The 21,325-nt window shown below is 55.1% G+C and overlaps 1 protein-coding gene across 1 annotated transcript; it reads right to left on the reverse strand.

Annotated features, from left to right (window-relative positions):
- Positions 1–3,113: 3,113 nt before the first annotated feature.
- MAPK13 (mitogen-activated protein kinase 13) lies at positions 3,114–11,434 on the reverse strand. The gene is made up of 12 exons (XM_046006423.1): positions 11,208–11,434; positions 10,246–10,375; positions 8,951–9,009; positions 6,175–6,283; positions 5,919–5,948; positions 5,486–5,533; positions 5,281–5,395; positions 5,076–5,147; positions 4,325–4,404; positions 3,981–4,059; positions 3,703–3,879; positions 3,114–3,453 (listed from the first exon to the last, which is right to left on the reverse strand). The coding sequence occupies exons 1-12, from the start codon at positions 11,324–11,326 to the stop codon at positions 3,371–3,373; spliced, it is 1,101 nt and encodes a 366-aa protein (XP_045862379.1). The 5' UTR covers positions 11,327–11,434; the 3' UTR covers positions 3,114–3,370.
- Between the last annotated feature and the right edge of the window lie 9,891 nt (positions 11,435–21,325).

Genomic DNA, 21,325 nt, shown 5'->3' on the forward strand with positions numbered 1-21,325 from the left:
CCCATGAGCTGCCACACCTAACATGCCAGGCAAGCCCTGCTGTGGGGGACACAGCGACCAGGCCCCAGCTGAGGCCCCCGTGGTCTTAGGAGAAGAGCAGCATTATCGTACAAGGACTCGGAGGAAATCCAGGACAGAGATTCTCTTACTCAACTGTCCCCTATCCCTGAATTTAGCTTCCTGATCTCTGTCAAGACCTTCTAAGCTTCCCTACCTGCCACAGGGTGGATCCCACCCTTGTCCCCCATCGGGAGCGGGGGATCCTGTCAGAGGTCCTGCAGGCCAACTCCGAGAGTAACTGAGCCCAGATCCCCCAGTCAGCCTAGAGTTAGACTCACTTCCTGTGACTCTGCCCATGTGCGCATAGGGTGAGGCCCGAACCCAGGAACTCCTTCCCACTGCTCAGCAACTCGCCTCCCTACAGGGAACCCTCCCAGGTTTGAGATCATTGTAGGGAAGTGACGTAAAAGATTAATTCCGGGATGGGGGATGGACTGGAGGGACACTGAGGGATGATGAGGGAAAGACCTGGGAGTCTGAAACCCTAGAAATTTTCAGGGGAGCCCCTCAAAGAGACAGGCCAGGACTACTCACTTCTGCTTCCTGCTATGTTCTTCGCTACCCGTGATAGCATGCGTGCGGTCTGGTCAGGGCAGAGAAATGATCGACAGGACCCTGGGACATCATCCATTTATTCATGCATTCATTCATTCATAGATATTTGTTCCAGGCTTGCAGTGTGCAATGGGGATGGGAGGCAGAACCACACATAAAGTAAATGCTGTCCACAGGAGCTTGGGGCAGAGGGAAGGAAATACCCATTCTCGAGGGAGGATTGTGGAGAACTACTTCCTGGATGGCAGCCTGAAGCAAAGCCTTGAAGGACAGGGAGAATTTTGCTGGGAGGAGGGGAATGAAGAGCCTCCCAGGCAGATGCTCTGAAGGAAGCTCCAGGCCCACCTGGAGAGTACTGGAACCTGTGCACTGGGCTGCACTGAGCAAAGAGGACTTGGTGTGTGATGGCTCTCAGGAGCACATGGGGTCCTAGGGTTAGGTACATTTGGGAAGTTCTGGATTAAACAATGTTGGGCAGACCTCTTTGCTGCAGGACTTGTCAGAACCTCTAACCTATTCATATGCAGGGTGAGCCTCATGGTGTGTCCCAGGACGGCGTTCTGGCTGTCTTCACTGGGATAAGGAACATGGGAGGCAGTGGGATCATATGATGTTAGAGAGGAGGCAAGGGGCTTTGAAGGCCAGGCCGACAAGAATGGAATTTGTTCTTGGGACCAGTGTGGTGTCTAAGGAGGCTAAAGGATTTAACTGAGGGATCCTGGCTTGGGACTTGGGGCAGTTTAGTAACCTCGGGAGGACAGGCAGGACATGGCCAGCCCCTCCCTCCTTGACAGCAGGGTCACTGTGTGGGAGACGAAGCAGATTCTATGGACACAGGCAGTGAAGGAGCTCAGAGAGGCAGGCCAGAAGGAATGGAAGGCTGGGCCACCGTTGAATCCAAGCATGGGTTAAGACCACAGTGGTCAAGGCTGCTGGCTTCAAATCCTGTCTACAACCCCTTTCCAGCTGCGGGTAAGTGACCCATCCTCCTGGGGCCTCAAGCTCCTTTTTTTTTTTTAATAAACATTATTATTTAGAGCGATTTTAGGTTTGCAGAACACTGTCAAAGTACAGAAAGTTCCATATACTCCCTCCCAACACGGCTCGTACCCCGCGCCTCACAGTTCCCCCATTATTCACAACTTGCATCAGTGTGGGATATCTGTTACAAGAGCTGAACCAATATGGATATGTTGTTACTAAGGGCGGCAGTTTACTTGGGGGTTCTCTCTGTGGTGGACGGGTCCACTGGTTGTCACTAACGTGTATGTCACGTGTCCACCAGGACAGTATCATACAGCAACAGTCTCACTGTCCTAAAAGTGCTGTGTGGGCCTCAGTTTTACCATCTGTAAAATGAGTGTGAAGCCCATGTGAGCCCCAGACTCCCACTGTCCGCTGCTGATTTAGGCCTCTTGACAAATGGGATGGACGACTAAATGTTTTCCTAAATATGGTCTGATATACATCAGAATCCCTGGGCTTGGGGGAGGGGGTCTTCATTCAAATGTTCTCCAGCCTCGGTCCCATACCCTGCCAAGTCAGAATCTCTGGGGTAGCGCCCAGGAAGCTGGATTTTAACCAGGCCCCTGGCACCCAGGGCCAGAACTACAGGTACCTGGGAGTTGGTTCTACCAAAGCTTTTCACATGAAAACAGAAAAATCCTAGCCATTATCAGGTTAAAGCTCAGGAGAGATGCACCATTCCTGAGGAGGCAGGAGTAGAATTGTTTTTCCATAAAGTCTGGAAAAAGCCCATTTCTGCCTTCTGCAGCTCCCAGCCCACAAGCCCGCTATTGTTTCATATCTTGATTGCTTATCACTCACCCAAAATAACCTGCGTGCCACGGCTCACCAGCTGCAGCTCTCTCTGCAACTCCCTTAATTTAGCAGCCAGACACGTTTGGCTCTGCAACAGAGCCCAGGGCCCAGGAAAGGGGCCCCTCCCTCATGGCCATCTGTAGAGGGTTAAATGGTGTCCTCCCAAAATCTGTGTCAGCCGGGAACCTCAGAATGTCGCCTCATTTGAAAACAGGGTCTTTGCGGATATAATGATTAAGGACGGAGATGAGGTCCTGTTGGAGGAAGGCGAGTCCTCCGTTCAATCTCTGGTGTTCCTATAAGGACAGACGAGATAGACAGAGCTCCATGGAAGGCAAGGGGCCCTGTGAGAACAGAGGCCGAGACTAGAGGGAGGGGGCGACAAGGCCAGGCACACCAAAGAGGCCGGCAGCCATCAGAAGCTGAAAAGAAATGAGGAAGGATTCTGCTCTAGAACCTTCAGAGGAAACATGGCCCTTCCAACACCTTGATTTCAGACTTCTGGCCTTCAGAACTTTGGGAGAATATGATTCTGTTGTTCCAAGCCTAGTTTGTGGTGATTTGTCCCAGCAGCCTCCGCAAACCAATACACCATCACCACACGGTCCCCTGCCCCGGCTCGGCCCACCCCCCCAGCCCCACTCCAGCCCCAAGGAAGGACCTGACATGTGGGCGAGTCTCCAGATGGACGATTTAATGTGGCTGGTTGTGATCAGAGCTATTTTCTCTCAACCAACATCTCTGAATTCTGCAGCTACAAGATCTGTTTCTTACAGCAGGACCAGGCCCCTCTCTCCTCCACCCCGGAAGGGGATCATCCCAGTAGGGCTGGACCTGTCCTAGGTACCAGCAGGCATCAGTCCTAGCGGCAGGATCCCCAGCAGGTGGTGCCACGGGTGGTCCCTGGGCTCAGCCAGGGGTCCGGCTAGACGGGTCACTGCAGCTTCATGCCGCTGCGGCGCCGTGAGTCCCTCCGGGCAATGGGACTGAAGTTCACGATCTCCTTGTAGATGTGTTCTGCAAAACACACAGACTGGCTCAAGGTGCGTTCGGGAGGCCAAGGGCGAGAGAAAGCCCCTCTCCCCCGACGAAATGCAGAGCAGAGGTTAGCTCAGGGAGCAAGCAGTGGGCACAGGAGACAGTATCTGCTCAGAGAGGGGGTGGCAGCAGGGATCTGGCAGGCCAGTGGGCCAGCTGAGGCCAGGTCTGGAGACAGAGGGGGGCAAAGCAGAGACAGACCAGACCCCCAAGGTCCCCTGCTCTTACGCTTCCATTCATCCACCGTGAGTTTCTCGTGTTCTAAGGAATCATCAAATGGCTGTGGGGCCTCTGTCTCCTCCTCGGGGTCTCGGAAGGGCTCAAAGAAGGGGTGGGCAAGGGCCTGCGAGGCCGTCAGGCGCTTGTCCACATCCAATTCCAGAATCTTCTCCAGCAGGTCAATGGCTGCGGCGACAGAGGAGGAAGCTCACACCCCAGGCCTGGGGGAGCCCAGCGGCTGGGCCAGGCCACAGCTGGCCCCCATCATACCAGGCCCCAGCACTCACCCTGGGGGCTGGCACGCGGGAAGAGCTGAGAGAAATCCTTCTTGGGGCTCTGTGGCAGGGCCTGGATGTAGGATTTGGCCTGGAAGACAGGAGCAGTGAGTAATCCCCCAAGGTCAGCCTCTTAGGGGTTAGGCCTTGGGGTAAAGGGCAGGGACTCCAGAAAAGCCCCAGAGCTGGGCCAAAGGCTCACGGCAAAGTCCAAAGTGGGGAGAAGGCAAGAGCACCTGCTGGGGCAAAAGGAGGGGGCCAGTGAGGCCTCCTTCCCATTGGCCTAGAGCCCCACATGACCCCCCAGCTGGCCAAGTGCAGAAGCCTAGGCCAACTTAGACCCATCTGCCACTCACCGCTTTGTCGTTCAGCTTCTGCACAAACTCGGCCCCCGGCACCCCGGTCACTTTTAGGATCTGGGACAGCTGGTCCAGGTCTTGGCAGCAGGTTAAGGCTCGGCCTCACTCTCTGCTGGTGGCTCTCCGGCTGTCCTTCCCGCAAGCCTTCCATCACTCCCCACCCCCACCCCCAGGCACCCAGAGCGCTTTCAGGAGAAGGTGCAGGTCTCTGGGAGGCTTCCCACCCTCCAGGCTGGGTTAAGGGTCCTTCCCCACAGATGCTCCTGGAGGCGCCGCCTTCCAGGCTCCCATCCCTGCCAGTCAGCCACCCTCACATCAGTCTCTTGGTCACCGTCCCCCACCCTCACGCTGAGTTCGGTGCCACAGACCCACATGTTCTCAACACCCGCCCGGCGCACAGGGCTGCTCCGTCAGCACGCACCGTGCCAACACGCGAAGTCTTCCCGACACGGCGGTGGAACAGCAGGTGGCTGCTTTCCAGCAATCCCCTCGGCTGCATTTTAAACCGGTTCTATGGTCGGTCCATGGGGCGGCCAACCCTTGATCTCAGCCCAGATCGTGAGCTCAGAGTTGTGGGTTCAAGCCTCATGTTGGGCTCCAAAAACCGAACAAACAAACAAAATTGTTCTACAGGGAGCGTGTATCACTTTCGCATTAACCAAAAACAAAATAGAGAGAGAGATTTAATCAAGTGTCTGTTGAAGGCGTGCATCCCTGGGTGGAGTTTGGCTTTGCCAGCAAAGGATACAATCTTTCCCCTTGAACAGAGTTTTCCCCGTCAGCATCTCCGCCATGATACAGCCCACAGACCAGATGTCCACTGCAGACAGAGGAGAGGAAGCGTCACCCAAACCAGCGGAGCCGGGGGTCAGTCCACCCAGAGTAGCCAGAACGGTGCTGGAGGGGCAGCCAGAGAAGCCCCCCGGCCCCTCCCTGGGCAGTGGGCCACTGACCAGTCTGATTGTAGTGCATCCAGCTGAGGATCACCTCAGGGGCCCGGTACCAGCGGGTCACCACATAGCCCGTCATCTCGGCGTCCGCATGTCGGGCCAGCCCGAAATCCAAGATCTACGGCTCAGGAGACACAGGGAGAAAGAGTTGCCGCACACAGGAGGCTCCCACCCCAACGCCAGGCTGCTCCTGCCCCCACCCGCTCACCTTCAGCTCGCAATCCTCGTTCACGGCCAGGTTGCCCGGCTTCAGGTCCTAGACGAGAGGAGAGAGCGAGCGCTGGGCTGAGAGGCAGAGCCGGGAGCTGGTCTCCCTTCCTCTCTCTGGGTGTCCGTCTCCTCAAGTGTAAAGTAGGCGGCTGGCCTAGGTGTCCTCTCGGGCCCAGCCAGCTCTAAGATACTCTTGATTCCCGGAGCCTAAGAACCCCAGCTCAAGGCTCGCTTTGTCTGCAGCATCCAGAAAGTTCCCCAGAACACAGCATTCTTCTGAGCAGGCCTTCCTGGGCCAAGGCCGGGTCTGCAAAATCCACATTCCAGGCTCCAGAGGACTTTCACCTCCCCACTCCTTCCTCCTTCCCAGCTATGGAGAATCTCTCCGGGGCGGAGGGCCCTCTGAGGACCACAGCAGAGAAAGTACTCACCCTGTGCACAACTCCAGCTGAGTGGATATACTGCAAGAGAGACAGAGAGAGAGCAGGGTGAAGCCAGTGCCCAGCTTCCATCCCAGGCGCTTCAGGCTAGCTCCAAACCTCTCCCGCCCTGTCCCACTGTGCTCTTCCAGCCCTGACAGCCGGGCATTCCCCCAACCTCAGGGTCTCACCACCAATGCCCCCCTCCCTCCCCGGCCCCCTCCCCTCCCTTTCAGCCCCCTCCTTCTCCTCACACACACACACACACCTTGAGACCCTTGAGCATTTGATACACCAGGTACTGGATCTTGTCCTCACTGAATTCCATCCCCATGATCTTCTGCAGGTCCGTCTGCATGAAGGGCATCACCAGGTAGCTGCAAAGCATGAGAGCTTCTTGCCAGCCCTGGCCCCACCACAGCCAGCCAGACCCCCCACACGGGCTTCCGGGCTTCTGGCTCCCAGCCTGCTACAGTGGACCCCCACTGGCAGAGTTCAGGATCAGCATTTTAGCTGGAGCATGCTCAGGAAAACCAAATAGAGCTGTGTTCCCTCTCTTCAAAGGCACCCCCTCCTTGCCCTCCTCTGCTGCACCCCCTGACCCCAGGAAGCCACAGCTGTGACTTCGGAGCACCTGCCAGCATTTCCTTCTGCTTCTGTCCAACTATTTTCTCCCCCAGAGGGTTATGCCCGGCTGGGAGAGCTCCACAAACCACCAAGAACGTCTGCCCTTCCAAGAAGGAAGTAATTCCACAGCCTCCAGGAGAGCAGAAGAAGGAAGAAGGGGTAGCTGAGCCACAGCACCCTCCGATGGGATTGCAAAACAGGTCAAGGTCAGCAAAATATGGCTGTTGCTCAAGGTAGTAACGGCAAAGTCCAGAACAACAGATGATAGGTTTAAAAAGGAATATTTACCAAAAAAAAAAAAAAAAAAAAAAAAAGGATGTGGTGGAGGCCGTCTCTTTGAGCTTATGATTTTTTTTAAGATTCATTTGAGAGAGAGAGAGACTGAGAGCGTACATGTGAGAGAGAGCACAAGCAGGGCGGAGGGGCAGAAGGAGAGGGAGAAGTAGGCTCCCCACGGAGCAGGGAGCCTGATGATTCAGGGTTCAATCCCAGGACCCTGGGATCATGACCTGAGCTGAAGGTGCCCCAAGCCTGTGATTTTCTGAAGCTTTCTTCTACCTCATCATCCCCTCTCCCCGACGGGGGCCCTGCTCCATGCACGGTCCCCTCCCCAATGCTGTCCTTCACCTCCGCATGGACCCAGGTTCTCTCCTCTTGGCTGACAAACTTGCTAAAGTCTTACTGTGCTTGTATCGCCTTCTCTTGACTTGATTCTTCAAAGAGCCACCCCTTCTCCCTCTTTACCTCCCCCAACCAAACTTCTAGAAAGAGTGGTTCAACCTCTCGACTCTCTGCCTTAACTTCCATCCCCTGACAACCTGACATCTATTCCCACCCCCCCCCCCCCGAAACTGCTCGGACCACTCTCACCAAGGGCTGCCCAGCAGGTGCTCCCACCGCTCCCTTCTTCCTGTTGGACCTTTTGCAAAGTCTGACCCTCCCTCAAGATTTCTCTGTTGATCTCTTCATCAACAGTGTTGCATCGTGTTCTAGCTGAGCCCAGAGCTTCCTGAGTTTCCAGATTTATTTGCAACTGCTGATTAAACATCTGAACATTTACAGCTTCTCAAAAGTTGTGTCCAAAACAGAGCTCATCATCTTTCTCCCAAAATCTGTTCTTCCTTCTCCTTGTATTCCAAGCAGGAGCCTGGCATCCTGACTTTCAGTCCCTCTCCCGGCCACTCCATCTCCCAACAGATATGACCCTTTGACAGTCCTGTCTCCTGATGGTTCTCAGGTCCACTCTCAGCCTCCCATCACCTCCGCCTTAGTTAGATCCAGGTCTGGTATGCTGTTCTCCAGGCTTTCTCTGCTTCTAGAGCTGCTCCCTGTTTCCCCGCCCCCCGCTAAAGTGCACCCCCAAATCTGATCTGACTACTCACCACAATGTTCAAATCCTCTGTGGACTTGAGGCTGCCTATGGGATCGAGTCTGGACTCCTCCCTTGACCAAACCAGCCGTTGGCCTTCACTAGTCACACTGAACTTACCCATATTCCCCTCACAGTCCATTCCCAGGCAACGTGGTCGTTCCTTTGTCCACTCAGTTCCTCCTGCCTGGGATGCCTTCAGCACCCTCCACCTCAGGCGAACCTCTACTCATCCTTCCGGGCTGAGTTTGAGCCTTGCCTCCTCTGTGAAGCCCCAAGGCAGCATGCAGTCCCCCGCACCCGACCATACTTAAGAGCACCCACCACACCTCTGTGAGTCTTCCTGTAGGAACTGTACCCCAACCCTGCCAGGGGGTGGGGGAAACTGGTCCACTTTAAATGCCCAATGCTAAGCCCAGCAGCTAGCTTTATGGGGGGAGGGGGAACCCTCTTCAGAATCACTGCATTAAATTTAAAACAAAAGCATCCTAACAAAGGGACCTTCAGCTGCATCTGAAATAGAGGTTGAGAGAAAAAAACGAGACAAAAAAAGTCCACCTTCCCAAAGGTTCCTACATTTTAGACCAGGCACTGCAGTAGCAAAGCAGTGCATTAAACAACTACATTTGCTGGTTCTGTGTGACTGTCAAACACCCCATCAGCCAGAGGCGGCCAAGGCTTCCTGCTACGAAGACCCCCAAGGTCCAGACCCACACCTGGGCCCCCACGGAATGGCGAGGTAAGTTGGTGCAGATCCTGTGAAGACTGCCAATGAGGTCTTGGTGGTATTAAAGTGCATAATAAGAGAAGCAGAGAAGCAGACGTCTCTTGACAGGCCAGCACCCCACAGAGCCCCTCCCACCTCTTCCTGCCAGCCTCCCCCACCAACTCCCGCCTAGAAACTCCACAATCACACGGGGTGAGGAGTGGACAGCCCAGCACAGGAAGCCTACTGCCCAGAAGAGCGAATCTGGACTCTCCCCCAGCTGGCTCCGGAGCGACAAGTAATGCCTGCAAATGCCCTGGAACCCAGCGCATCCCGACTCACAAGTCATGGAAACTGCGCAGGGAGGAGGCTGAGGTGAAGACATCCAGGAGCCCGATGACCTGGGGAAAAGGTTGCCAGTGAGGCTGGGCAGCCGCCACAGCCCTCTCCCCACTTCGCTTGGGGCCCCAGCCACGCACACAACCACCCCCCCTTTCCTGGTACACCATCTCTGGCAGGAGGCATGTCCCCCGCCTTCTCGGGAACAGTTAAAAGGGCAGAGGCAAAAGAGAGAGCCCCTTAATTGGGAGCGAGCTTGCAGTACACAGTGATTGTCCCCCAAGTCTGGGGTTCAGGGCAAGCGTGCAAACTCACTCTCAATTCAAGGAGGCAACCATAAGTGAGGAAGGGAATCAAGGAGGGAAAAGGGAAGGGGCCTTCCAGCCAGCAGGCTCCCTGCCCTTGACCTTGGGTCTCCCACCACATCCATCCTTGCCTGCCAAAGGGCTGGTTCAGAGACAGGGGAAACGTCACCCTGGGGGAGGCGTCTGCTGAAGAGGAATGGGGCTTAAGATTTGTGCACAATATTTTGAAATCATTATTTTACCAATCTAGGTATCCCAGAGCAAAGACTGGTTGTTCAGCTCAGCACTGGGTGGCTAGTCTTCCCAGCTGTTTCTATCAGATGGGATATTCTAATGGTTATGCACCGAGGCCTGGGGCCAGGCTGCCTGGGTTCAAATCCCCAGCTGGGCCACTGACTAACCATATAACTTATTGGTCTTTCTGTGCCTTGGTTTCCCCTTCTGTCCTTGGGAATAATACAACTCAACTCCTGTGATGTTGTGAGGAGTAACACGCTCGTTTCTGCAAAGCTCTGAGGATAGCACTTGGCACAGAGAAAGTGCCCAAGTACCTAGAGTTATTATTCTTATTATTGGGACCACGTGCGGAAGCTACATCAGCCAGGATGCTGGGCGTCCTAGCTCCGAGATCTAGAACAAATCACAAGTACCTCCACGCCCACTGCTTCATAACAGAGAGGAAACAGTAAGTTTGCCCCTCCCAAAGTTCATTTTGCTCCACCGCCAAAAAAAACCCCTCCTTTGCACCCTTCCTGGGAAGTAGGCAGGGCAGGTCCTGGCTCCTCATTTTAATGAGGTGAGGAAAAGGGCGGGAGGGGCAGGAGGCGATTCCCCTTCCCCTGGCCCTGTCCTGAGCTCTCTGTACCCTCTCAGGCCATCTCTCCCACACATGGGGGTGGCGGGGGGGAAGCTAGTCCGGAGCCTTACGGGGCCCCTCCCCCGCCCGCCCACCTGCTCCACAGTGGCCCCCACAGCCCCCGGGGCCCAGCCTACGTTCTCATGCTGCATGTGCTTCAGCAGCCGCAGCTCTCGGTAGGCCCGCTTGGCAAAGATCTCGGACTGGAAGGGCCGGCTCAGCTTCTTGATGGCCACCTTCTCCCCTGACCGCTTGTCGATGGCAGAGCTGGGGGACACGCACAGGTTGGCAGGCTGTGGCTTTCTTGCCGCCCCAGCAGCCCCCACGCCACATCCCGAGTGCTATCTCCCAGGCCACTCTGGGGGAGCTCAGGCCATCCTCACCAAAATCCCTCCTGGCCAGCGGGCTGGGCTGGGAGGAAGGGAACCCACCACCTGGGAGGTAAGGGAGCAGCTTCAAACGCAGTGAGGGATGGGGGGGCGGGGGTGGTTGCCCGGGTAAAGGGGGCAGTTCTGCATGGGGTCAGACAAAGTTCAGGCCAACAAGATCCAGAGCCTGGCACTGTGTACCTTGGCAAGTCACACTTCCTCCTCTTTGGGCCTCAGGGTACCCGCTTGTAACAACGGGGATTTGCCTGGATGAACTCTGGGGTCCCTTGCAAGGTTCAAGTCCTGGGGAACCAGACCCAGTCCTAACTCAAACTACAAAGCCGGTGAGGACAGTGAGGTGGCTCCCGCCGTGGCCGCAGGCCAGCCTCTGCCACAGCCTGAGGCTTCTGGCTCCCACTCCGCTGTCCCGTCACGGCCTCCCAGCTCCAAGCACTCAGTTCAGAAAAGCCTCGGCCAGAGTCTTCTGAGCCCGTGGGACTCGGAGCTTTGGGGTCCTCGCTCAAGGGGGTGGGGGCGCAGCCCCGAGCGCCCCCCAGGACATGGGGATCCCCCCAACCCCGAGGCGGATCCGGGAAGAGGTGCACTGGCTGGGCCCGGGTCGTCCGGAGGCTCCACCTGCGTCCCGGTGCCCGCGCGCCCGCCGTAGGTCCCGCACGATGCCCCGCGCGCTCCCGGCGCCCCCCAGCGGCGCGCTGTCCCGGGGGTCTCACCACACGGCGCCATACGCCCCGCTGCCTACGTGCGTCGGGGACAAGTAGGTCTTGGGCAGCTCCCAGGCGGTCTTGTTGACGTCCTGCTTGTAGAAGCCCTTTTTCCGCGTGAAGCTCATCCCGGGCGCCCACTCTCGGCGGCCCCAGCACGGCGCCTGCGTTCGCGGCCAGCCGGGCTCCCAGCACCCGGCCCCCAGTCCGCCGGTCGGCCCGCCCAGCCGCCCGCTCCTCCCCCGCGCGAGGGCGGGGTCCCGGGCCCGCGGCGCGTCCCACCTGCCGGCTCGCCCAGGTGCGCCGGGTGCGGCCACGCCCAGACCTGCCCCGACAGCTCTGGCGGTGTGGGGCCCGGGACCGGAGTCGCGGCCCGGGCGTCAGGTGCGCTGCCCCGCAGGAGGGGGTGCTGCGGGCGTTGCCCGCGGCTGGGTAGAGCCCGGGGGCTCCCGCGGGGGTCGTGGCGGGGGTGAGGGTGGGAAGACAGGGCCGCCCCGATCCTTCCGGCCCGGGACTCGGTGGGAAGATCTGCGTGGAGGATCGTGGTGCGGCTAGTGGAGACAATACTGGAGAAACAAAACGAAACCCCACAACGTTTTGCTTACGGGAAGTTTCAAAAGTACCAAAGTAGACAAAACAGCCCGATGTTGCTCACCACTGAAGGTGCCCGCTCCCGGGCTCAGGGGCTCTCTGGACCACATTTTGATAGTGAGGTTCTAGGGAATCTGCGTGACCCCAGTCCCTCAGCTTCAACGATTATAGCAACCCTTAGCCAATTTTGTTTCCATCATTTTGATGCAACACCAGGCATCATGTAATTTCATCCAATATTTTTGCATCGCTTAAAGATTAGGGACTACTTTTAAAACATAACCACAATATTTTTATATCTAAAATTACCAGAAGTGATTCTATCGAATCTGAGTCCAGGCTCAGATTTCCAGTTTTGCACGGTTTTTTGCTGGCTTTCTGATGCCGCATGAGGGCAATGACAAGCCAGGGCCTTCTGCCACCTGTGTCTGGCGGCTGGTGCAGCCCAAGGGAGAGTCTGTGCTCAGATTAAATCACGGAGGCCTCCCAGAAGGGGGTTGGGACAGAGAATGGCCATAAGGGATCCACATGACTGGTCTGACTTATCTGACCCTTCACTGGTGTGGGGAAGGGGTTGTGGAAGGGGCGGGGACCATTGGCTTCACTTAATCAAAAGGAGAGAGAGTGTCTTGAAGAAGGAAAGGAACTTGCTTGTGGCCTACACCAAGGGGGGACCTCACTAGGGAGTCTGCAGGCCCCACACCCTGGGCCCCAGTCCCCCCACACAGTCTGGAAGACCACCACAGGGTGAGGGCAGCAGGGCGATCCCTCAGTAATGCCCAACAGGCGTCTCTTTCAGAGAATCTGCCTTATTCATATCTGGCGCACAGTAGGGTATCAAAAGCTGTATTCTGAATGAATGGAAGAATCAGCCCATTCAAAGTGAAAAAACCTTTCCGGAACACTTGTGTGTGCCATGGACCAGTCATTATTATGAGGGTTTTACATATACAACTCCCTTAGTCCTGGTGAGAGGTCTCTGAGTCAGTGTTACGATTATGCCTAATTTAGGGATGAGGAACCCGAGGTACAGAGAGGTTAAGTAACTTGCTGAAGGTTGCACAGTGGCTAAGGGGCAGAGCTGGGTTGAAGAAGTGAGCAGACTGTGGTTCTAGAGGCGATGTTCTCGGCTCAAAGTCTGTACAATGTCTCTGAGTTGAAAGGCCTTGCCTCTTAAAGGCAATGGTCTGCATTTCACACTGTCCCCCTCACTCACATCATGAGGACATATCTACTGATCAAATTGGGTCTCCCTCTGCACATCCTACATGAGGGTATCTGGAATATTCTCCACCCTCTTCCCTGCCCCTCCCCTGCCTCTAGCCTTGAGACACTGCAGGAGGAAGAGGGAAAAAGGCTGTGAGCCGCGGGGGGGGGGGGGGGGGGGCGCTCTAGGAGTTTGGGACCTTTGAGGTTGGTGGTGCCAGAGGAGGGCATCCTGATTCTGAAGCTGGGGTGAGGTTCTGGGGGCTGGAGGTCAGGCCCTGGGCACAGGCAAGACAGAATTGTCCAAGAGACTCAGGGCTTCCTTCTGGGATGAGGATCACAGTCCTCAGGACAAGGACAAAGCTGAGTTTGGCAGAGGTGAACCCAGAAAGGTGGGGGTACCAGGGAAATGGTCCTGCCCAAGTGGATATAATCCCGCGAGGGCATGAGCTGGCCACTCAGGCTGTGGCTCTGGATGCTTCTTAAGCAATGGTCAGGAAGTGACTCAGGCCTCAGTCCGATGACACTGCCCCCCACCCCCACTCCCACCCCTGCTCCCTCAGGCCTCAGCTGACCCGTGTTTACTCAGTAGCCAGGTGGCCTCGGCCTCAGGAGAGAAATACCTTGGAGGAACTGAGGCTGCCTGGCTACTCGCACATGGGAGAGGAAGCACAGTGGGTCACTGAGGCCCCAGGCTCTTCTTCTTTCAGCTCCAGTCTCCTCCGCACTCCTCCCAGATGCTGGCTCAACGTTGTCATGTTGGTTTCTGCCCTATCAAGGCTGAATCAGGAGATTAGGAAACCCACTTTGGAAGGGGACCTGAGCTGCCACCCTGACTCTGTGCTCCCAGCTGTGTGGCCCCGGGCAAAGCTGCTGCCCCTCTCTATAGAGGTCTCAGCATCCCCGTTGTGAAGTGAGAGTGATAGCATGGCAAATATATCTGAAGAGTCCTGGGAGTATATCATTCCGAGCAAGGCTGATCTGGATTAGATGCTGTCAGGAAGTAGAGGTGATTCTATGCGGGGGATCATAAATCTTACCTAGAGGGAGAGCCAACTGGAAAGAGGCAAGAGCTGTAATTGGTAGAGAAGCAGCCTTTCCTCAGATTAGCTACACGAGGGATGTTTGGTCATTTCTGTGGTCTGGACGGTATTCCTGTTTTGTCTGTTTTCAGGCGTGATTATGGAGCGGTCTTGTTTTTGTCTTGACCCAGCACGGTCACAGATGGCCTTGTCGGCGCTCGGAGGAGTCCAGCAGGAGGGAGCTGTGCCAGGCCTGCTGTGAGCACCACCAAGGTCTGGCTGATGGGACCAGGCATCTCCCGGATGTCAGGGCTGCTCTGCTCTGTCCAGATGGAGAGATCAAGGCCCAGACGTGTTAAGCAATTGGCCCAAAGTCACACATGACCAAAAAGCTGGTGGATGTGGTCTTCCAGAGGCTATGCAGTCAACTACCAAGTAGACAGCCCAACACTCAGCAAGCCCCTGAGAAGAGGCTGTTGTACTGTTGTCTCCCTAGTGATGCCACAGGTGGGGGGCAAGGGCATGGGTTTTGGGGGGATTGATGACTCGTTTCTTACAACAGAGATAAATGCCTCACAGGACAATGAGTCTGGCTGCCCATGTCCTCCATCCTGGCCACCTGGACTCCATCTTGCCTCAGGAATCCAGCCATGCCTCAAACACCACAGACCTCTCTGTCCCAAATACAGGGTCAGCCACTCAAATCCTCACCACAGTTGGCCAGGAGACCTCTACAAAATGAGAAACCGTGATGGGTCTGGGGTCCCGCCGGGATGAAACAGCAAGGGAGCCCCCAAGAACTCGGGCTCCAGCTCTGAGAGTTTCTCTGCTCCTAAGGGGCTTTCAAAACTCCACGAAACAATCAAAATCAAGAGGAGGTAGGGGGAAAAAAGGGGGGGGGGTAGGGAAATGCAGAGGGAAAGCCGCACATGTGTCTTGTTGACTTAGCTAGCCCTGGGCGAGTTAGCCTGCCTGAGCCTCAGTTTCCTCGTCTGTAAACCAGGAGTGGCAATAATACCCACCTCATGGGGCATCACGAGGACTGAGGGAGACGGCAGGAGAGGCGTGTTATTCAGTGGCTGGCACATGGGAGATGCTGTCCAGATGTTCTTCCCCTCCCCCGCCCCCAGTGTTGTCCAGCTTTGCCTCCCAGCACCAGACCCCCCCACTGCTCTGCCCCAGCCCCCACCCCCACCCCTTGCTCCCAGTCCTGCCCCGGAAGCCGCTTCCTGGGCGGCTCCCACTCACATCCAACTCTGTTATCAAGCTTTTAAAAATTTTTTGAAGTTTTCATTTAACTTCCACTTAGTTAACATAGATTATAATATTAGTTGCAGGTGTGCAATAGTGTGTTTCATCACTTCCACACACCACCTGGTACTCATCACGACACACGTGCCCTCCTGAATCCCCATCACCTGTTTCACCCATCCCCCACCCCCTCCCCTCTGGTCATCATCCGTGTGTCCTCTGGAGTCAAGAGTCTGTTTCGGGGTTTGCCCCCTCTCCCCAACCTCTCTTTACCCCAGCCCACAGATTCATTCAGTCAATGTGAATGTGACTCACTCGGTGTTTACTGAGGGTTTACTGAGTGCCCCGGACTGACCCAGGCACCGGGGATGTCACTGAAATGTAACAGATAAAGATGCCCCCCGCTTCACCCCCGCATGGAGCTGACATTCCAACTGTGGAGGCAGATGGAAAACCAGTGAACAAATACGTAGCCTTAGGCTGAGCCACACGAAATTGCTGCTATTTGACCATTTCAGATGATTCGAGCAAATGTCATGTCAGGCAGTATTAAGGCCTAGGAAGAAAATCCCGCTGAGTAAGGCTGTGAAGAAGGACCGGGAGAGCTCTTTTAGACAGGCTGTCAGGGAAGGTTGGTCTGGGAGGCCCTATGTGAGCAATATCTCACTGCACAGGGCAGTGAGCCAAGCAGATCTCCAGGGCAGGAGCAGGTGTCTGCCTTTCCAACTTTTCCACTGAGTTCTGGGCCTGCCCCCCCCACCCCCTCCGGCCCCACCCCCACCTCCCTCCCCACCCCACCAACCCTCCCACCTCCCACCCCCTCCCACCCCCTTCCCCAGCCTCGTTCCTCACTTCAACCTGGCTCTGCTCTGTCCCTCAAGGGACCAGCTCACCACACCTGGGGCCAGGTCAGTGGCCTCAGGGTCCTGGACCATCTTCCCCAGCACCTCTTCCCCTTCTAGGGGGCTGAGGCTGGACAACAGCCTCAGGGCCTGAGCGGAACATCCATCCCAAGACCAGAGAATCTGGCTCCCTCTTCTCACAGGTGCCCCTCGACTATATGAGCTTTTCTCTCTCCGCCCTCCTGGTCCTCTCCCTGCCCTCAGTTTGAGCACCCCCTGGTGGAGGACTGGGTTGGGGACAGCTCTGCGGGAGCGGCCCCTCCCAGCCAACGTTCTTGGGACCCAGAAGGTAAACTTGCCTACTCACATCAAACACAGTTCTCTTCCTTGCTCCCCTCCCACTGCACCCAAACACCCACTTCTCTCTGCCCACCCTTCGTGAGACGGGCCCCTTGACCAAGTCCAAGTCCTGTGAGGATGTGGTCTGTGGTCGATCTGGTGAGATATTCCCATGATGGGGCAAACTCTGCTCCATTTGATCTGCTTTGTCCTCTGTGGCATTCATTGTAATTGTAGTTTTTTTTTTAATATTTATTTATTTGACAGCGAGAGAGGGAGCACAAGTAGGGGTAGTGGGAGAGGGAGAAGCAGGCTCCCCACTGAGCAGGAAGCCCAATGCAGGGCTCCATCCCAGGACCCTGGGATCATGACCTGAGCCGAAGGCAGATGCTTAACGACGGAGCCACCCAGGCGCCCTCATAACTGTGATGAATCGGCACTGTCCTCCATGAAATGTCTACCTCTACCACTGGACAAATGACTCGGTGAGAGCGAGGGCAGTGTCTTGATCACCACCAAGTGACCGGCACTGTGCCTGGCCCACAGGAAGTGCTCAATAAATAGTGAATGAATGAATCAAAGACCTTTGTCTCTTGTTGGTTCAAGAGGCAATGAGAGGAATGAGGTTTGAAGACCCAGAAGGTGGAATGGAGGAAGCGACAGTTGGGGAGTCATGCATGAAGTCGGGTCCATTGTGAGGTGTCTGGGACACGTGGTCCCTGTGGGGTTGGACACGCTCTATCCTGAAGGGTGTTTGGCTTTGCACTATTACTTCACTGCTCTCTGAACCAGGGCCTATGGGGGTCCCCCTCTTGTGGCCTTCCAGCTCCCATGTGTGGTGGTAAAGGACTTTTAATTAAGAACCAAGGGACATAGGGGGCACCTGGGTGGCTCAGTTGGTTAAGCGATTGTCTTCGGCTCAGGTCATGATCCTGGAGTCCCAGAATTGAATCCCACATTTGGGCTCTCTGCTCAGTGGGGAGTCTGCTTCTCCCTCTGACCTCTCCCACTCATGCTCTCTCTTTCTCATTCTCTCTCTCTCTCTCTTAACTAAATAAAAAAAAAATACAAATACAAATAAAAAAGAACCAGGGCACACAACCCAAATTTGGGGGTCTCTTCTTCCTTCACCACGAATTTGCAGCAAACTTGCATGGTAAAGCAAGCCCCTCCCTGCCTTCCCTGCTCCCGCTGGCACTGCAGGTAAGCCAGACCCTCCACCCTTTGGAACTGCCCTTCCTTCCTGATCTTGAAAGTTCAGCTCCAAACCCACCTCTTCAAGGAAGTGTTCCAGAGTGACCTCCAGGCCCGCTTACCTCTGTACCCCAGTATCTACCCTCCCAACCCCACGACCCTGGCTGTTCCCCCACCGCACACACACCCAGGCTTTGTGACAACTGTAGAGTCGTTGTACACTCTGGGGAGCAGGTGGAGAGTAACGAGGACAGGGAGGAAGAGCTGGGTTTGAATCTCTGGCCGACACTTACAGGCAGTGTGACCTTGAGTAGGTGAACGCGTGTCTCTGAGCTTCCTCATCAGCAAGGTGGGAGAACAACACCCACACAGTCGGGCGAGCAGCAGGATTTAATGAGATCCTGGAGGCATGGGTGCTCCCTCACATCCTTCAGGATTGCTCACCTGTCACCTCCTCTGAGTGTCCTCCCTGACCCCATCGCCGGCCACGCCCCACCTGCTTCTCCTGGCCCCATTTTCCTTTAAGAGCTTATATATCTCTCAGTGCACCCATTGATCAGCTACCTGCCTGCCCCCACTAGATCATCTGGTCTGCAGGAAGAGCAGCTTCGACTACTTTGTTCATTGCTGAATCCCAAGTACCTAGAACAGTGCCCTCCCCCCAACCCCGCCACAGTGACTGGCCAGGAGTGGGGGCTCTCAGCAGAAGCTGCTGTTATTACTGTGCCTCTCTGTCCTCTTGGTTTGCAGCTGATAGGTTGGCCCACTCACCTTCCGGCCTAGGGCCATCCCAGCTCAACGACCTGCCAAAGCTTGAGACAAGGCCAGTGTCCCGCCTGGGGTCCTGTGTGCCCTGCCCTGGGCTGAGGAGGCTGTGCACCCCAGAGGACATCTCAACAAGCTGTCTTTCCAGGCCAGAGGCCACCGGGGCTGCCCGTTCTGCCCTTCTGATGTAAAGCTCCAAGGCCAGGACACATGAATCATTCCCGGGAGCCCCACAACCCTTGTCAGGGCCAAAGGAAGCCAGATAAGACTAGCAGGACTGCCTGCCATGGCAGAAGTTTGGGCTCTGATCCCAGCTCTGCTTCACATTTCCTGTGGGACCTGAGGTAAGTCACTCTGCCTCTCTGGGTACTTCGGTTTTCTATTTTGTGTATTTAACAAATACTCATAGAGCATTAATTCGTGGCCAAAAATTGTTCTAAGAGCTTTACGCACATGTAACTCATTTCATCCTCTTAGGAATCCTATGAGATGAGTTCATAGTACCCTCTATTTTTCATACGACAAACCTGAGGCACAGAGAGGCAAAGTGACTTGCCCAAGGTCACACAGCTCACAAGGGTCAGAGCCCAATTCAGGCCCTGGCAGTCTCAACTGCGGTTAGTGCTGGTAACCACTATGCTCACCTGCTCTGCACAGCACCCCTGGGTGCCCAGCCTTTGCCTTTGAGCAATCTGAATTCCTCCTGATGGTGCCCCCATTATTTGGCCACACATTTATCTTCCTAAACGTTCCATTTAGTTTCCTTAAACACCTGTGTGGCTCAGTGGGTTAAGCCTCTCCCTTTGGCTCAGGTCATGATCTCAGGGTCCTGGCATCGAGCCCCACATCGCATCGGGCTCTCTGCTCAGCAGGGAGCCTGCTCCCCATCCTCTCTCTCTCTCTCTCTCTGCCTGCCTCTCTGCCTACTTGTGATCTCTGCCTGTCAAATAAATAAGTAAAATCTTAAAAAAAAAAAAAAAAAAAGACTCTCCCTTCCCATGCTTCTCCACATCTAATCACAGGATCCTCCTTATTTCTAGAAGGAAACAGTCAGTGTTGTCTTGGAAAACTGGCATTAGGTGGGGCAGGGGTGGGATCGGGAGTCCCAGTGCGTAGCACTTAGTGATTTCCGTGGTGTGAATACTTCCGCCAGGCCAAATTCAAGCTATCAACTTGATGTCATCGAACATGGAGTTGAGAAGAGCGACACAAAGTCAGCGGTCAAGAGCCACAGCGCGTGGGCTCTGGGGCTGTCGGCCTAGGCAGAGACGTGACAAGAGGGATCTTTGGGATACTGGGTACAAACCAGGAGCAGGGCCTCTGGGCCCTGGGCACAGTGCCTCTCCCTGCCTCACGGGCCTTCTAGGATCTCCACTCGCTCACACTTCTGTGCTCCTGCTGGGCAGCTGGCCAGAAACTCAGGGCAGGTATGACCGCAGCCCAGCTGTGACTACTCTTCTTGGTTAGGGCAGCCTTTCCCCCTTGGTGCTCCCTGCCCCTGTGAGCTCCCTTTTGCCTCCAGGATAAAAGTTTAGACTTCTTAGCCTGTTGGACAAGGCTTGCCCCCCACCCGGCGCTGCCTCCCTTTCTTGCTAATCAGATCCTCCGCAGTGTCAATGCCCAGATGACCTCCATTCTAACTATCTCACAAACGGGACTTACTCAGCCCTGGCACCACACCTTTGCATGAGCTGTTGTTGCCTTTCTGGAATGCCATTCCTCTGCTTTTCCAAGGATGGGGAGGACCCTTGTGCCTCCAGGCCCGGCTCAGGAGCCCTTCCTGGGGCCAGCTGTGCCTGGCCACTCCTGCCCAACTGCCCCCTTCCCCCTCTGACTTGGATTGTTGGTTAACATTCGAATGAAATGAAACTGACTTTCTTGAGGCTATGAATGTCTTATCTCTGTCCTCTGAATCGACTTAGCAACGTGTCATAAAGCCTTAACCCATGCGAAAAAATTTTAGGATGAAGCACCTAGCGAGACATTAAAGACACATGGACACATGTCACTCAAGAAACTCATACCCTAGTGAAGGAGGCAGAGAGAAAGAAGAAAAGACAACTGTCACCCGCGGGTGGGAATGTAAATTGGTACAAGCTTTTAGGAGAGCCGTTTTAACATGTTATCACAGTAGTGAAAATGTGCACCTTGTTTATCCTGAGGATATTCCTGTGGAATATCCTTATATTCCACAGCTATCAGTGTAGTCGACATGAAACAGACAAGGGCCCTTACACTCATCACTACTGTTCTTCATCTATATCAATAAAGAGACTTTTCCAGCATCGTGAGAAGAAAGTAAAAGGGAAAAAAAAAAAATGCCAGGATGGATTGTTCCAGATTTGCTGAGTGGGTGTGCATTATTCCCATATGTGATTTTTACTTGTGCTATGTATGTATCTGTAAAAATATCAAATCAGTCTGCAACTTCCTTTTCCACTCAGGATTGCTGTCGGGATCTGCCCTTGTTGATTCGAGCTCGCGCGAGACTTCTCAAACTCAGCACCAGCGACACTCGGGGCCTGCTAATTATGGGCGGGGGCTGTCCTGTGTATCATAGCAGCAGCCCTGGCTTCTACCCATTAGATGCTCACCCCTTGCCCCAAGTCGTGACAACCAAAAATGCCTCCAGACATTGCCATTTGTTCCTGGGACGCAGACAGAACCTGGGGGGAGGCAGAGTCCTAGATCATGTGTCCTCATTGCAGGGTAGGATTTTGTCGCAGGGACGCGCTTCAGCTATTTTCCTATCCGCCTATTGATAGACTTTGAGGTTTGCTCCAGTTTTTCTTTTCTTTTCAAGGTTTGTTTTTTGGGTTTTTTTTTATTTTTAAGCGAGCTCTGCACCCAGTGCGGGGCTCGATCTCAACCCTGAGATCAAGAGTCGCACGTGTTACCAATGGAGCCAGCCAAGCGC

Source organism: Meles meles, chromosome 5 (genome assembly GCF_922984935.1).
Source record: "Meles meles chromosome 5, mMelMel3.1 paternal haplotype, whole genome shotgun sequence".
Taxonomy (NCBI): Eukaryota; Metazoa; Chordata; class Mammalia; order Carnivora; family Mustelidae; genus Meles; species Meles meles.

Excerpts from the sequence above, each read along its gene's own strand:
- MAPK13 (XM_046006423.1), bottom strand. The coding sequence starts at position 11,326 with ATGAGCTTCACGCGGAAAAAGGGCTTCTACAAGCAGGACGTCAACAAG. Across the intron at positions 10,376-11,207 it reads GGGGCGTATGGCGCCGTGTG|CTCTGCCATCGACAAGCGGT; the intron begins GTGAGACCCCCG and ends CGTGTCCCCCAG. Across the intron at positions 5,534-5,918 it reads CAGCTGGAGTTGTGCACAGG|GACCTGAAGCCGGGCAACCT; the intron begins GTGAGTACTTTC and ends CCTCTCGTCTAG.